This window comes from Sinocyclocheilus rhinocerous, unplaced genomic scaffold (genome assembly GCF_001515625.1).
Source record: "Sinocyclocheilus rhinocerous isolate Xijiao unplaced genomic scaffold, SAMN03320098_v1.1 scaffold1238, whole genome shotgun sequence".
Lineage (NCBI taxonomy): Eukaryota > Metazoa > Chordata > Actinopteri > Cypriniformes > Cyprinidae > Sinocyclocheilus > Sinocyclocheilus rhinocerous.
In genome coordinates this window covers 1,212,406-1,228,854 of record NW_015662954.1, presented here as the reverse complement: position 1 = coordinate 1,228,854, position 16,449 = coordinate 1,212,406, and the positions used below count along the sequence as shown (strand labels likewise).

The 16,449-nt window shown below is 39.0% G+C and overlaps 1 protein-coding gene and 1 long non-coding RNA gene across 5 annotated transcripts; both read left to right on the top strand.

The window, feature by feature from the left end:
• The first annotated feature begins 1,065 nt into the window (after positions 1-1,065).
• Positions 1,066-7,353, top strand: LOC107728581 (ATP synthase subunit delta, mitochondrial-like). Of its 4 annotated transcripts, none has more exons than XM_016538808.1 (5): positions 1,066-1,317; positions 4,477-4,630; positions 5,849-5,937; positions 6,995-7,130; positions 7,223-7,353. In XM_016538808.1, the coding sequence occupies exons 1-4, from the start codon at positions 1,204-1,206 to the stop codon at positions 7,115-7,117; spliced, it is 480 nt and encodes a 159-aa protein (XP_016394294.1). In that variant the 5' UTR covers positions 1,066-1,203; the 3' UTR covers positions 7,118-7,130; positions 7,223-7,353. The 4 variants fall into 4 exon arrangements, with proteins under 4 accessions (XP_016394294.1, XP_016394293.1, XP_016394292.1 ...); XM_016538807.1 differs by lacking the exon at positions 1,066-1,317 and adding an exon at positions 1,761-2,017 and having other exon boundaries at positions 7,248-7,353; XM_016538806.1 differs by lacking the exon at positions 1,066-1,317 and adding an exon at positions 1,761-2,017 and having other exon boundaries at positions 7,226-7,353.
• Positions 7,354-8,935: 1,582 nt separating this feature from the next.
• On the top strand, positions 8,936-10,825 carry LOC107728552 (uncharacterized). The gene is made up of 3 exons (XR_001638489.1): positions 8,936-9,278; positions 9,800-9,855; positions 9,948-10,825. It is a non-coding gene; the product is annotated as an uncharacterized LOC107728552 (long non-coding RNA).
• Positions 10,826-16,449: the final 5,624 nt, after the last annotated feature.

The following is a 16,449-nucleotide window of genomic DNA, read 5'->3' as shown; positions in this document are numbered from 1 at the left end:
AGCCCTTTGGGTAGGGCTGTCAAAAAAAATCGAATTTCGAATATTCGTTGAATTTAAAATAAAAATCCACAATCGAATGCAAAAACGTTGCACTCGATTTTTAGGTGTGCGTCAGGTAGCCTTATCAGTGGCGCACGAGATGTTTTTGTTAGCCTATCCAGTTGAAGCCACTAGATGCGGCGCTGCTGCGTTGTTCATTAAAAATATTACGGAAAAAGAGAACATCAATGCGGAGAAGATCTTGTTTACATCAAAACTGAAACCAAGCCGTTCACATAGAACACATATTTCGCGCATTTTCTAGAGGGACATCTATCACCATTGCACTCGCATCTCGCACAAAAGATGCAAAAAAAATTTTTAGAAAGCCATGTAAAATTAATGCAAGTTTAACTTTTTTAAATGAAAAATGTACTCTGTGTTATTGGCTTTCCGCCCTTTGTATTAAAATATGCATACATACATGATGTTGTTTTGTTTATAGTTGTTTAAGCAGCTTAATTAATTATAATTGGTTTATAAACATTATTTTAAACATTATGCACTTTTTTTCACAGATAGCCATGTTATCTTATGCTTTGAATAAACGTGCATTAGTAATATTTTGCTCGATGCGCCCTCTTGTGGCCTCAGAAGAGAAGCCAAAAGCTTTTCTTCACCCTAACTGAAATTATGCATTTTAAATTTGAATAGGATATAATTCGAATTTTGATCATATTTAAGTACAAAATTTTAATTTTGTTTTTCAGCCATTTTGACAGCCCTACCTTTGGGTACATAAAGGCATATAAATACATACAAACATACATACATGCATACATAAAATGGTTTGTGTTATTTGTGTTATTTCCCCCTCATAAAAGTTTCAAACGTGTAATAATAATAAATATTTTAAGATCAATTTTTATATTTTTAATGTTTAATGTAAATCCAGGACGAGGTTAAACTAATTTATATAAAAATGGCATGACAAATGTTGAAAAACATGTATAATTATGTGAATAAATAATAACCTCCGCATAAATCAAAACTACATGTCCCATCAGCCCCACAGTCCTCGCAATGCCTGACGGGAAAGTTTGCCCGGTGCCCTTGTCCTATCAGCCGCGCACCGTCTGACTGACTGACTGTCTGTGTGGACAGGGAAGCCGAGGCTTGTGTATTACTGTGCTGTAAAGGTCGGGTCGCTTCTCCGTGGTAAAAATGATGGCAGCGAGGTTTCTCCTTCGTCGCGCGGTGCCCGCGCTGAGACACGCGCGCTGTTACGCCGACGCGCCCGCCTCGCAGATGTCCTTCACTTTCGCGTCGCCGACACAGGTAACGTTACTGACGCTCCGCACTTTGGCCTAACGTTACACGCTCTGCTTACACGCTAGTACTGATTATGTACACCGGCTACGATTAGTTTAGTAACATTATAAGTTATTATGTGACGATATACATCCAGGTTGTCTTGAATATACTCTTTATTCTAGCTGCAGCTTCATTTTTTGTGCGCGTGCTACTTTCGTGGCTAAGCTGGTCAATTATAAAGATACTGTGGTGTAGATTAATCATTTTTGCATCTGAAGCGAATGAATTTAGTGCAACATTGTAAAAGTGTACACCATACATATAATTGTTTTTTTTTTTGGCTCGCAAAACACGGACTCTAGTTTGAATGACTTTAGCAGACTGTTAGCATTGCTACCTATCAAATTATGTGAATAAATAATAACCTCCGCATAAATCAAAACTACATGTCCCATCAGCCCCACAGTCCTCGCAAGGCCTGACGGGAAAGGTCGCCCGTGCCCTTGTCCTATCAGCCGCGCACCGTCTGACTGACTGTCTGTGTGGACAGGGAAGCCGAGGCTTGTGTATTACTGTGCTGTAAAGGTCGGGTCGCTTCTCCGTGGTAAAAATGATGGCAGCGAGGTTTCTCCTTCGTCGCGCGGTGCCCGCGCTGAGACACGCGCGCTGTTACGCCGACGCGCCCGCCTCGCAGATGTCCTTCACTTTCGCGTCGCCGACACAGGTAACGTTACTGACGCTCCGCACTTTGGCCTAACGTTACACGCTCTGCTTACACGCTAGTACTGATTATGTACACCGGCTACGATTAGTTTAGTAACATTATAAGTTATTATGTGACGATATACGTTCAGGTTGTCTTGAATATACTCTTTATTCTAGCTGCGGCTTCATTTGTTTGTGCGCGTGCTACTTTCGTGGCTAAGCTGGTCAATTATAAAGATACTGTGGTGTAGATTAATCATTTTTGCATCTGAAGCGAATGAATTTAGTGCAACATTGTAAAAGTGTACACCATACATATAATTGTTTTTTTTTTTTGGCTCGCAAAACACGGACTCTAGTTTGAATGACTTTAGCAGACTGTTAGCATTGCTACCTATCACCTTGACTTGTTTTTTGACAGATCAGGATGAAGATCAGATTTTTAAATGTTTTAGGACAGCTTATGAAATATATATCATAACAGCATTTACAATATTAAATGTGCATTGCAGTTTTTTTTTTTCAAACTCATGCAAAACCTGCAAATATTTAAGAGTATTTCAATTGTTTTATTATTATTTTGTCTATAGCTAATCAGTGTCAGAAAAATCTTTTTTTTTTTTTTTTTTACTTAATATAATTATTTAATATTTTAATTTCCAGGTGCACTTTTTTCATTTTAAATAATTTTTTTTACTAAAAAAAAACAAAAACTAAAAGGCATGTGTTGTGATTTGTAATTGTAAATATAAAATTTGTCAGACTAACAGGGAATTAATTGAAGCATATAAAATAGAAACACGTTGCAGATTAAAGTTCAAATAAAAATTATGTGACGGTCTGTACAGTTGGCTGCTAATTTTAAAATCAGAGCAACATTAAATGTCAGAGTAAATAATGCACAAATATTATTAAAAACAAAACAAAACAATCAGACAGAACATAAGGAATACAGAACAAATCTGACAACTGCACTTTGTAAATTTTTTTGCATTAAACACATGCCCAGTTTCGCATATGATAAAATATAAAATGTTAGATTGCAAATAAATTGACGAAATGACCATGTTGCGTTTTTGGTGCCTCCACATTTAAAATTTCAGGAGCTTTTTTTTTTTATCTTGCATCTTTCTCTAAGCATTAGTTAATTTCAAAATGGAATTAATATAATTTTTTTTTTTTTAATTCTCTATTTACTTGTTGTGAATGCAAAATTAAAATATCATCAAATTAATTTTAACATCCTTATTTAGTATCACAACTGATCACAGTCTGTGATTACTGTCTTTATTCAGATGGTGTGGGAACCCTGAGATTAGCAGAACTGTTTTTTATTTTTTTATTATTTTTTTAGAAATGTTCCCAATTGATCAGGTGCTTTGCATTTAGCAATTTTAATCTAATGCTTTTCATAATTGTATCTAAGTGCACTGTCACTCTAATAAGTTTCCCTAGAGTGACCTGGTCAAATGTCTTGTTCAAGGGCACAGTGGTCATAGTTAATGCTAGGGCTGGGCGATATAGCTAAAAAAATTTATCAACGATATAATGTTTCATATAATTCGGTATCGATAATTATTGACATTTTTTATAACCTTTTTTAAAACAAAGAGCAATAGAAAAAAAAGTTTAAATTTAACCACTGTATTTTTAAATTAACCCAATTTATTGAGACAAACAACAAATATTTTTTTGTTTTAACAGTCAAAAACAAAATAAAAATTAAACAAATATCTAATTTCTAATGCTTTATTTGCAGATGAAGGTTTTAAGGAAACTTTTGGCTTGTCTCCCGAGGCCACAGGAGGGCGCAATGAGCAAAATAATGCAGCATTTTCAACCCGCGGACATGAAAAACAACCGCGGCAACAGTGTTAAAGCAGCCCAATTCCGCGGGAAAACCGACTTGGTACCTAAATACCGGGTCTTTTGACAACACTAGCTTGGACAAAATGCTGCACATTTCTTTGTGAAATTGAAATATAACACTACAATAATATACTAATATAGCACTTGCATATTATTGCACTTTTGTTGGTTTTGATTGCTTCTATTGTCCTCATTTGTAAGTCGCTTTGGATAAATGCGCCACTGATGACGCTCCCTGATGCACACCTAACATTCAAATGCAAATGTTTATTTTAAATTCGACTAATATTCATTCTTTATTCACAATCTCCTCATCACAGGCAGGCACAGCACTCATTTCAGCATGTGTTTGTGTTTGTGTGTGCTGTCTGCGTCACTCATAGCACGTGCCTATATCATGCGCTATATCGAACATTTTTTATATCGATATCGAAGAAGGTGTACCGTCAATAAATATCGATACCGTTTTATCGCCCAGGCCTAATTAATGCATTGAGATTTGTTGTTCCTTTGTGGAGTTCAAACACTTAATAGTTTGGTTGCCAGCTTTCATATTAAACATCAAACGGTGTTCATCTGGTGCAGTGAAGCTTGTTATGCCTTTTGCAGGTGTTCTTCAAGGAAGCCAATGTAAAACAGATTGATGTCCCAACACTGACAGGTGCCTTTGGTATCCTCCCAGCCCACGTCCCCACACTGCAGGTGCTCCGGCCCGGCGTAGTCACCGTCTTCAATGACGATGATTCCTCTACTAAGTATTTCGGTGAGTTCTCTAGTGCTGTTTTACCAACCGTTATAATGCTCACTTCTTGTGGCTATGGTTCCATCAATTTTCTCCCTAGGGATTTTTGAAAAATCCAAACCAACCAGATCTGAGATAAATTGCAGTATTTGAGTCAAAGCAAAATCATTTACAGTGGTGACCGTGACTTTCCAAAAACATAGAAACAGGTTTTTAAAATGGTATTTTAGTATTTCAACTTACTTGCAATGAAAATAGTCAAGGAAGCTGGCATGACATTAAAACACCAAGCAACCAACCAACCAATGACTTTCCATGAGGATCATTTCAGCAGCATGGTGGTTATTAATTTATTTCTTGAAGTGAAAAATTACTTTCTTGTTTTTAGCAACCATAGAGCAAAGGGTAGATATCACTTTATATAAATGTTATCTTTCTGTATATAAATGATCTTTTTTTGTTTATCCCTTATCTCATTTTACATTTACATAGACATTTATGCATTTGCCAGACACTTTTATCAAAAGCGGCTTGTTGCATTTTAATATTTCATGCATTCCCTGGTAATTGAACCCATGACTTTGGTGTTGCTAGTGCCATATTATTTACTGTTTAAATGTTTATTAACATACTTATTTTTGATTTGATCCTGTTCTGAAACTCTCACATGGCATCAAACTACCAAACTTAAACTAAAATGAGCTAAAAAGTCAGATATTTCGCTTTTTATATATTAAAAGTCATTTTAGTTTTGGTAATTTTCAGAACACTAATTTGACCTTTATTTAATTGAAATCTAGTCTGATTGGTCATACCTGACCTGATTAGTTAATATGATTTAATTTGGAAGGAGTGCTGTTAAAAAGATGAGAAGACATTTGATATGATTTATAAATTATAATGCATGTTAATTATAGAAACACTTGCAAGGAAAAATAAAATAGGTGATGGATTTGACTGTGACTTGTGGGTATTTTAGCCCTCATTAGCACACTTCAAAAGGGAGTGATTCAGATTTGTAATATGATTTTCTGTGGTGAAATAAGCAGATTAAAATGGGATCCACCATAAAGACACATTTGCGACACACTGATTCCTTTAGTAGACAACCTTTAGTTTTAGATATTCGTCCAGAAGGGGTCAGGCTTGTCCTACAAAGGAGAGCCTTTTCAAGCATCAACGACATAACTCTTGAACTCTCATCCGTGCTTGAGATTAAATGTGGTTTGTGCTTTGCAGTGAGCAGCGGATCAGTCACCGTCAATGCCGACTCTTCAGTGCAGCTGCTGGCGGAGGAGGCCGTTCCTCTGGACAGCCTGGACCTCGCAGTGAGTCCCTGCTATGCTGTTATCTCAACGCAGGGAATAATTGGAAAACTCATTCAAGCATGGCTCTGTTCTCCACTTTTTACACTCCAATACATTCCTGATGTATTTGTTTTAGTTAGAAATGCATCACATTATGGAATAAAAATGGGTTACGAGTGCCATTTCAAGAATGAAAAGGACAGGTGTTTTGAGTTTTCATAATACTAGAAAACAAAGACTGTTTAGAATATAATAGAGGATTGTTTAATGAGTTTAAATCTGTATAGCCGTGCCGTATTTGAAAGAACTGGTTCGAAAACGCCCTATTATCTGTCTACTTGCCTTTGTAGTCACCCGTTTATAGGATTATCATTTAAATCTAGCATTTGAAATTATATCAAGCCACCCTTTGATTGTATTCATGCTATTTATCCTCCACACTACATCATTAAATAGATATACAACGGTCTTCATTTTCTGTTAGTCACCGCTTTCTCAGAACGAGTCAAACGTTCGGAATGACACACCGAAAATGAGCTCATTCCAAAGGGGATGTTCTCGGACATGCCCTTTTTCCGACACGGAATAAAGAGCACTTTCGGGTTCATTCCACATAAATAGGCCGCTTTTTATTCTTCCTAGAGATAGTTGTGCTTGGGGGGCCTCACTGGTTAATAAGGAAGGAAAGGTCAGTCACCGTTGAAGTGGTGCAGATGTGTCAAATCCCCACTGAGAGACCTTTAACTCCCAGCAATGTTTGGCCTTTACACTGTGTAATCGCCACTGTGACAAATGTCCTTCACAGGAAAGATGCCACGTTTACTTGCTCACACTGTTGAGAAAATGGCCCGTGCTAGTCTAGAATGTGGCTCAAGTAGCAGTAGCATTGATTTTTAAGGCAAAGATGAGTTTTCTCACTTATAAGGTGCACTTCAAGATATTGAAGTTCTCGGATCTGTACTACACTGGCACCTTTTATAATGTCAGCTGTTATAGATTGAATTGTCGCCCTACACATCAGTGTCAAGATTACAGTGAATGTGAACCAAATGTCAGGAGTGCCATGTCTTTTGTGCAGGCGGCGAAAGCGAACCTAGAGAAATCCCAGTCGGAACTGGGGGGCGTTTCAGATGAAGCAGCAAGGGCCGAGGTTCTGATCAGCATAGAGGCAAACGAGGCAATCGTCAAAGCATTGGAGTAAACGATTTGGGTTGGTATGTACACATTTTAGACATATGCAGGACCCACACATATTATACAGTATAATTAATGTTATTTATGTCAAATTTCTCATTTTGTTTCTCAGTAGAATATTCTGTCTGTTTGAAAAGGTCTCCGGCTTTGTCTGTTCCCCACCCCAGTGAAGTCAGAAACCGCAAGACTTAACTGCTTGCTTTGTACAGTGGATGAAATTAACAATAAATTTATTTGAAATAACACACTGTGTCACTTTAATGTTCTTTGCCTTTCACAAAATTAATTTAAGCTGTATTTGCTGGCTATGAATTTGTTTGATGATGAATGCAGTACTGTTCATGACAGAAAGGGGGCAGTATGGTACTGTTCAAACCTCCAAGCCGTTTGCCAAGGAAACTGGAGCGAATCAATTCATCTTTATTATTCAGTCAATGGCACTATTTTTGTACAAAATATACTATTTTTACTCCATTATTTTTTTTCCCGCATTTTCAAGCCTTGTAGCCATTATGCTAATTGTCGGTCTAAAGTTGTATTCATATGCATTTTCTAGATCCCTAAAAACTGATAAACAATTGGTTTAAGGCACTCACAAGCCACAGCTACAGAGTTAGAAATACAGCTAGTCTATGCAGCCAGAAAAAACATCCTACAGACAGTGGACATTGTGGTGTAAAAGTCTAGAATTTGCTTAAGTACAGGGTAATTTTACATGGCCGCTCCAGAGCTATAAGCATGTGCTGACTGGAGTTTTACGAGACTAAACCACATGCGTCTTTATGAACGTCAGACGTCTATCGTGGCAACATGCTGCAGCTTGCTCCAGTAGCACATGTACAGAATTGGCAGTGAACAAGAAAGGAGTCATTCTTTGCTACGAGAAGTTGTTTTTTGGGTGATAAGCTCACTAGTTTGTCTAAATTGTTCCTTGCACTGCATAACTTACATGTCTACTGAATATTTGTGATGAAATGTTTTTAAAAAGTTGACTAAATAGCATGAAAACCATAGCTAACAATGAAGATTTATGGCAAATTTGTACTTTTTTTACATTCTGGTTGTGTCAAAAATCTGTGTTGCAAAGACTGAAATAAGAACCACAAGGTCCTATTTATGTCACACAACATTTCCCTTGTTGCCATATTTTGTTCCTACAGCTCGAGTGTGAGTATAGCCTCTATTCTTAAACTTACTCTAGTCCTAATTACCGTTCTGCAGTCTTGAGAAAGGGCAGTTTTAGGTCAGAAGTCCCGCCCTAGCAAAAACTCTTCATAATTTTTTTTATAAACCTCTGTATGCAGATATGCAACTTTAGGAACAAGATGTCCTGCATCAAGGGTTTTGAAGAAACAGTATCCCAGATTGATACAAAATGATCTAGCAATGTCCATTGTTATAATATTTCAATTTATTACAATTATCACAAACACTGGTTTGCAAAGCAAATAGTTGTACTATTTATTGCATTTTGTTATTCTTCTGGTTATTTACCTATAGCTATAGTACTTATAATGACTAATGAATCAGAACCCTCATGCAAGAAAATAGCTTACTTCTGCATTGCAAATAAAGTAGCTAGGACATGTGTCCAGTTCTGCCACCTTCATGCAGTTTAATTCCAATCTGCTTCAATGCAGCTGCCCAAAGACTTTGGTTAGATGGTTCAGGTGTGTCTAACCAAACCAGTGCTGTCCAATCCTGCTCCCAGAGGTCAAATTTAGCTTCAACACACCTGTCTGAACGTTTCCTTAAGACCTTGATTAGCTGGTTCAGGTGTTTAATTGGGCTGAAGCTAAACATATCTGAAAGGTGGCTCCCCAAGAGCAGGATTTGACACTCTTGAGCTGAACTCTGCAGGAATGGTGTTCCCAGAGAAGAATGGGACACCTCTCTTGCTTAGGTGTAACAATCATGCTTCAGATGTTTGTAGGAAGACGGACAGTTGTAAGAAAGTGCTGCTAGAAGCTCTGACCTTGTTTCGCTTACAGTCTGCACAGCTTCAGACTCTCAGGTGGCTGCGAGATACTGCATGCAAGCTGGGAGTGGGCGCAGAGGCCTGACACTCCCGCCTACACAGACATACGGACCAGCGCAGATCCGCGACCAGTTCTGTAGTTACTGGAACTGATTAAGGCTGGAGTTCCGAGAAATGCAGCTGGTCTTAGGTCAGTCGTTTAGGACGGTTTCTCGATGTAGACCCTACACCACATCCTTTTTTATCGCTCTCACCCACACATGCATAGGTGTCTACAAATAGAACCTAGAGCAAGCATTCAAGAGAAACCTGCAAATCCACAGCACACCTCAAAACCTTTTGGTTGAACTTTGTCAGCTTTGCTCTAGTGATAAACATCTTGATTGACATTTCAAGTAATCAATTGTACATGTGGACATTTAGGATAGCATCCACTCATAGCTCTTTCATAACAGTCATATTGAATATACTTCTTGTTAGGCATTTTGCTTGTGGTACTGAACAGAATAACAAAAATTATGACTCCCCTGGTCTTTTTTTTTTGGCTGGTTACCATTGACCAGTTAGTCCCTGCTAGCCAATGTCGTAAGTAGACCATATGGCTGCATATATCTTTCCAGAGAGATTAGTTACCTGGCATTTACTTCCGTTAGTTCAAGCTTAGCAAGTGAAGTGAATGGGAATGTTAACCGCTAACTTTCTGTATTATAGACGCATTTGGTTCGGAACACAAACACACATAATCCTTCACAAACCACGTCAGAAAGGTAGGACACACTTTTTAATTATTGCTTGCAAATAAACCCTGTTACTGCTGCAGTAAAGCAAAGGTTGTGCTAAGTCTTTGTATCTCCCTCAGGCTAACAGTGATGTTTGTGGCGGTCTTGCGTTCCACCGAGCAAAGTGTCACATTCCAGAAGGGTGAGGTTGTTAAATCGGTTGACTGGGAAAGCGAGGGTGAGGCGTGGGCACTGGGGTCTCTCACAGAGTAAAACCCTGTCCACAAACTCTACAGTACGGTTTTCGTAAAACCATGTTTGACTGCTCATAATATGTCCATTCATATTGTGTACTGTAAAGGTTTAAACAATGTCTGTCCAGAGAACCTGAGGTGCATTCATTTTGAGGAGGCAGCGAAACTACCTTTGTAAGGCGCATCAAGAAATGACTTGACAGTTAACAAAACCTTCCTCCTAAACTTGCCAGAATCCAAAGACTTTCTGTGCAGTCTCCAGCATATGAATCCATGTCACCTAGAAGCGTCTAGTCTTAAACTTACCAATCAAAAAACACTTTCCTTCTCCGCCCCCATCGCTTTTTCCCACGTAAGGTATCCAGCTGGAAAACAGCTCAGATTTTTCCCCTTAAGTGCAAAACTTTGCCCCTTAGAATGCATTACATTAGCAGAATCAGCACTGCATGGAAAACCAATTGGGGGGAAAACCCAGTTGTCATACAGACATACTATTTCCCTAAAAAAGTAAACTCGCACGTCTGTGCATGAATCTGTACTCTCAAAGTAGCGCCTCTTGATTGATAAAAAACATTGAGTTGAGTGCACACAAAATCAGAAGACTGCAGGGGCAACATTCCAAGTGAACACCGTACAATCAATTGACAATATAAGAACAGGGTTTTTTTACACTAAAATGTAAATGCTTTATGCTTTAGAGGTGGCGTATTAGCAATCCCAGGTTCTTAAGTTTGATTCCCACGGGACAGCCAAGCTGATAAAATGTAGCCTTTAAAGGCAGAGTAAGTGATTTCTGGTAGCCAATGTTGATATTTGAAATCACCAAAACAAACACGCCCCTACCCCAAAAGGGTCTTGCCCCTATTTTGATAGCTCCGCCCCACATATACGTACGCAACCCAGGCAACGTTTAGTTCTGTGAAACAAAGCAAAACCAATGTTACACCGTGTCTACGGACGTGAGCGGCGCGGCGCAACAAATCCCCGACAGAAACTGCTGCCGGGTTCTATTTATGACGTGCTGACACAAATTTCAAATGGTTTTCAACGGTCGTTTGATCGCGTCCAGTGTAGGCAGACTTTAGCTGTAGACACGGTGTTACTCACCTATTGAGAAGAAACAAAGCAACCTCGGCGTCCGATCGCAGGCCTCCGCTCCTTGAGTTCTCTCCAGCGCTGGAAAGCTGATCCGATATTTACACGGGTCCTACTTCTTGCCTTATCGTTCCGCAGACGTTTTCTTCTTTTGTTTTTTATCTGCCATCTCTATCTTTCTGTCGCTCGACTCGGCTAATGTCCGTCCCATGCACTGAAAGCTCTCTCCTCCACATCACGAGTAGACACGCCCCTTATTGCTGATTGGCTACAAGTTTGTTTTGCTATTCGGCCCGAATCAGTTTTCTAAAGTGTTTTTGAAAAATCACATACCCTGCCTTTAATGCACTGTAAAGGGCCATTCACATTGAATGTGTTTTGCGTTCCACTGTGCTGCTTTTAAATAGCTTTTCCTATGTTAACTTGCATTAGATGAATGTGTCTGACCATTGCACTTGCATCTTTTGCAGCATCTCGTGCATGACACAGCATTCTAAAAATGCAGTGCTCAGGTTAAAATCAACTTTTCAAAAAACATCTCTAGACCTTGCTCTTTTTTTATTTTTATTTTTTATTACACTGCCCTGCACCTGTGTCATGCAAAAACGTGTTCTGTGCAAATGGCCCCCGCAGGCCCCTAAGTCAATTTCTATCAATCACTTTGCACATCCTCCCGATGGTGTACGTACACATGCATCAGATGCTATTGGTCATTGCATGATGGCTCTGCTACATTTTTAAGTCAACTTTAAAAGTTAAAAAAACTTTTGATACCCTTCATTCTTATCAGTGTCTTGCTTACAAGATTGCATCTTGTAGGAATGCGCCCTTTTTTTGTGTTACCAGCTTTCTGTAATTGTGGTCTAGCAAAGTACGTTGCCTGTAGTATGTGTTGACTGTAAAATTTGTAAAAATATGCTTTGCATTTTTGCATTTGGGGTTTTCAAGATTAAATTGCTTCCATGCTATAGGAACATTCCTTTTGAATTTATGTACAGGTCATGGGGCATTAATTGTTTGAGTTTGATGAGTTCATTTTATCAGTTTTTTTTTAATTATTATTAATTGCTGCAAATTAGCACATTCAATTAAAAGTCCTAATAAATTCCTAGTCCTAGTAGATTCAGATTTGTGCTTGAGACCTTGCCCAATATAGTGACCTGTGCTGGTTTCCTAATCACAAGTCCTTGTGCTGAAGCACTAGGAAAATATGCCATCAAGCTAGTTTCCATTCAGCACTACCCAAGTAGACTTGGCTCCATTTACATGCTTATGCTGTTTCGGACATATCCCGGACTCTGGCGCAAGGCCCCACACCCGCATGCAAATGTGTGACGCTTTGCAGTGCTGGCAGACAGCAGATCAAACATAACCATGAGCCCAGCCATTGATCTTATTCTGTCAGCTGGCCCGATAGTAGCAGCTGGTGGTGGGGCGGGGAAGGTTGGGTGGTTAGGCGAGGTCAGGAATGCACTGACTGTACTCGCACAATGGAAAAAAATGATGCCCATTGGTCACTTACGTTTATGGTGGACACGGTGACGACAAGTAATGACAGCAGTTTTGCACTATCCAAATGAATAGCCTAGCCTTATATGCTGAAACGAATGCTTGACGTGACCTTATGTTTACCACCTTGTTGCCCTTCCACCAAGTTATGCTATGACAACCTCTCTGAAGCAATGCTTCCAGGAACTCCCGACTCGTCATCATTCCAGAAAGTCAGCGTGCGTGCTAAAGCAAGCTTTTATCGACTCAAGCTAGTAAAAGCTTTCAAATGCTTCAGCTTTAGGGTGACCTGAAGCAAAGTGGTCCCTTGTGCACTGGGGAACAACAGAACATGATTTACTATGTAACTTATAACTGACTGGTCAGTGCATCTTAGCTGTTTAGCCATGGTGTTATGTAGCATGCATTTTATCACAGCAATCCAGGACAAGCCCCCAAATAGATCACCTCCTAGAATTCACAAGGCCTCAGATTATTGGAAACCTCTACATGTAATAAGTAAAAGGTTGCTGGTGTGGTTTTGCATCAAGATATTTAAGTAAGAACACCTCATGGACAGTGTGCAATATCAGTGTACAAGACGTCTAATGAGCCTTCAGTGTGCTGACGCACTGCAAACGTAACCCAACCAACAAGTGATGCACCTCAGAAAGTTTCATGTAAGTTCTCAGGAACATTAGCATGCCATTAACATTACATTGCGTGTAAACACATTCTCGTTCTTAGTGCCAGATAGGTTAACAAGAGTACAAAAATAGACCTCTTCAACTAATTAATTAGAACGGCTGCACATATCAAATAACCTGAACTGCTAAATGCAGACATGACTAAACATGGACTGCATCAGTCTGTGTTCACCTCTTCACATTAAGAGTTGTTAAATTAATAGTATATAGAGGTTGAGAGTTTGTTCCGTGATTCAATGGAAAGTGCTGTTCCTCCCACTGGACATTGGATACTCTGATGTTAGCTACTATTAGGTTTTTCTCACTATGCTTAACGTCGTTTCAACCCCTGGTTAAGCAACGGTTCAAGCTTCATTTTTAATCATTACAAAATTGTGACGTAAAGCACCTCAAAGTAATGCTTGATGCAAAGAATGGTTAAGGTTTTGCCGATTAGCATGGTGCATTAGCCCCTGCTGGTAGATGATTGTAACTACACCATACGTTTTCATTGATGGCCATTAAAATTTAGCCATGTAAAATTGACTGATTTATTTAACACCTCATTTTTGTTTCTTTTTGCTGCTTTTGGCATCACAACTGGATAGATGCCAGCAAACAGGTTGGGATTTTACAGTGTGTACATTGTCATTCAATGTACATTGTCATGTGTACATTTGTCATCCAAACAGCACTGTGGCCATGTCATTTTGCTGTGGCTCTAGAGTGATTAGTCACATGGCTGGCTGCAAAAACAAGTGCTCATGAGCAAAGACGGCGGATTTCACATGCATACTTCTATGGGGTTCCACACCAGCCGAGCAAGTGCCATTGAGATGACTGGGAATGCAGACGGATAGGTTTATCCAGGTATTATATATATATACTTCCTTGGATGTAACTGACAAATACCGTTTTTTGAGTTATATTTATTTCATGCTAAATATACTGTAATTCTATTCAGATTCTGTCAGTTTTGCGTTGTCAAATTCTTGCTTCATAATACTTTCGTAGCTGTTTGACTGTCAACTAATGAGGAACTGAAAGGCGCACAAAAAATAATAAATTTGCATGAACGAATTACATTTCCTTTGAAATCAAGCAATTTAAGAATCTTGAAACATACTTTTCCGGTATGTAACACTAGGTATGATTAATATACTTGTAAAAATACATCTTGTTTTAATGCTAAACCTCACCAACTCTTGAGTCTTGAACCTAAATAATCATCAACCATTTTTAATAATGCCTTGACTTCTAAAGTCACTAATTAAGCAACATAAGGACCGTATTCAGAAGACAAGCTTAACTGAGCAATCTCGTTCAGGAGCAGGATTACCTTGTGTCTAGGAAACCAGCAATGTTTTAGACTTGGATTAATCAAGCTTTTTTCCAAGAACACTTCATAGAGGTCATACACTGATTCCTTCGGCAGGGCCGGACTGGGACAAAAATTTAGCCCTGGCACTGTAGCCACACCGGCCCACATTACCACACCCACGGACACGCACATTCACTACTTACATTTGTGTACAGATGGTGAAATAATATAAGCAGTACCATATATGTAACAGATATTTAAACATTTAATGTAAGTGTCTGGCAAACAATGCTTACTACTTTTTAAAGAGCACACGTTTATAACAAATTTACACATACAGTAAAAACAAAATAACAAGAATCTGAGGATGTTGTAGAGTCTGTGTGCTGTCTATGTCATTTGTCTGCTGTTACTGTCATTCTCTACAGCAGTGGTGCCCAACCCTGTTCCTGGAGATCTACCTTCCTGCAAAGTTCAGCTCCAACCTGAACTCTGCAGGTAGGTAGATCTCCGGGAACAGGGTTGGGCACCACTGCTCCTACAGTATGTTGTTCTTTGTTGTCACTGTCTGTTGGATTTTTTCTACCTCTACCACACTCCTCCCTGTCACTGCTAGGCCTACCGTAGCATCCTCCCTCACAGCACTGCTATTGGAAGACCAGGAGTCTCTGGCTATACTGATTCCAGCAACATCCTAATTAATGAACAAAGTATAGGATGTAAACATTACAGCAAAATATTTTCTCACTGACTGCTCTCAACATTGGAATACACATGAATACAAACAAATAATAATATCACAAAAGGGAATAGAATGTATAGCAAAAACTATAAATAGTAGCAGCAGTAATAGCTGTGTGTGTGTGTGTACCAACAGATTTTTACATTTTTAAATTCTTTTTGATATACAATTATTTGTGAATTAAAGAATGCTGAAGTGTTGCTAGTATGTGCTGCATGTGCATTTGTGTGTGTGTGTGTGACACATGCACATGTTCCTCCTATCCTAAGGGTTCATTAATAGTTAATTAGAGCCACATTTTTAAGAAACTGGCAGCATCTGTATCAGGGTGTGTCTCTCTCATTGTGTCTTCCTACCTCCATGATACTTGACTCTGCTGCAGCAGCTGAGCTGTCTGGGTCCAGCAACATTCTAGTTTTGAATAGATGAACACACAATTCAGACAAGGGAGAACACAAGTAAGCCAATGGCTTATAATACCTCATCTAACTATTGCATATGAGTGCCTGTAATAGAAGCCTATGTTCCACCCTACCTAAGGATTAATTGCATACTGTAAACTTATGTACTGAATGCATGTATTCAATGTTTTATTTTAATATATGACTATCTACATAATCAAAGTAAAGTTCACTACATATGTCTATAGTACTGTGGCTATTGCTATAGTTTTTTGATGTGTTAGACTATATTGCAAGTAGCCTACATCAGTGTTTACCCTAAATCCCATTTTAGTGTGAAAATGCCTTGTGCTAGCTGTATTTTCGTTTTCTTCTTACCTCTGTGGCACTACTGTCCTCTGCTGCAGAAGTTGAATTTAAACCTTTTGAAAAGAGTTCGGTTAATTTTACGCATTTAGCAGCATCTGACTTAAGAGCCCTTTTTTTGCTTTCTCAAAGTTTATCTGCACGCCTTTCCTTTTTTACGGTCCATTATCTAGCTTTTACTAAAAAAATTAGCTCGTGTTGCACTCTCTCTGATGACGTGCTTGATTTTGACTGAACGGTTCGGTCGGCCCATCTCGGGACCAGGCGGCCGGCCGTTGCCGACTGGGCC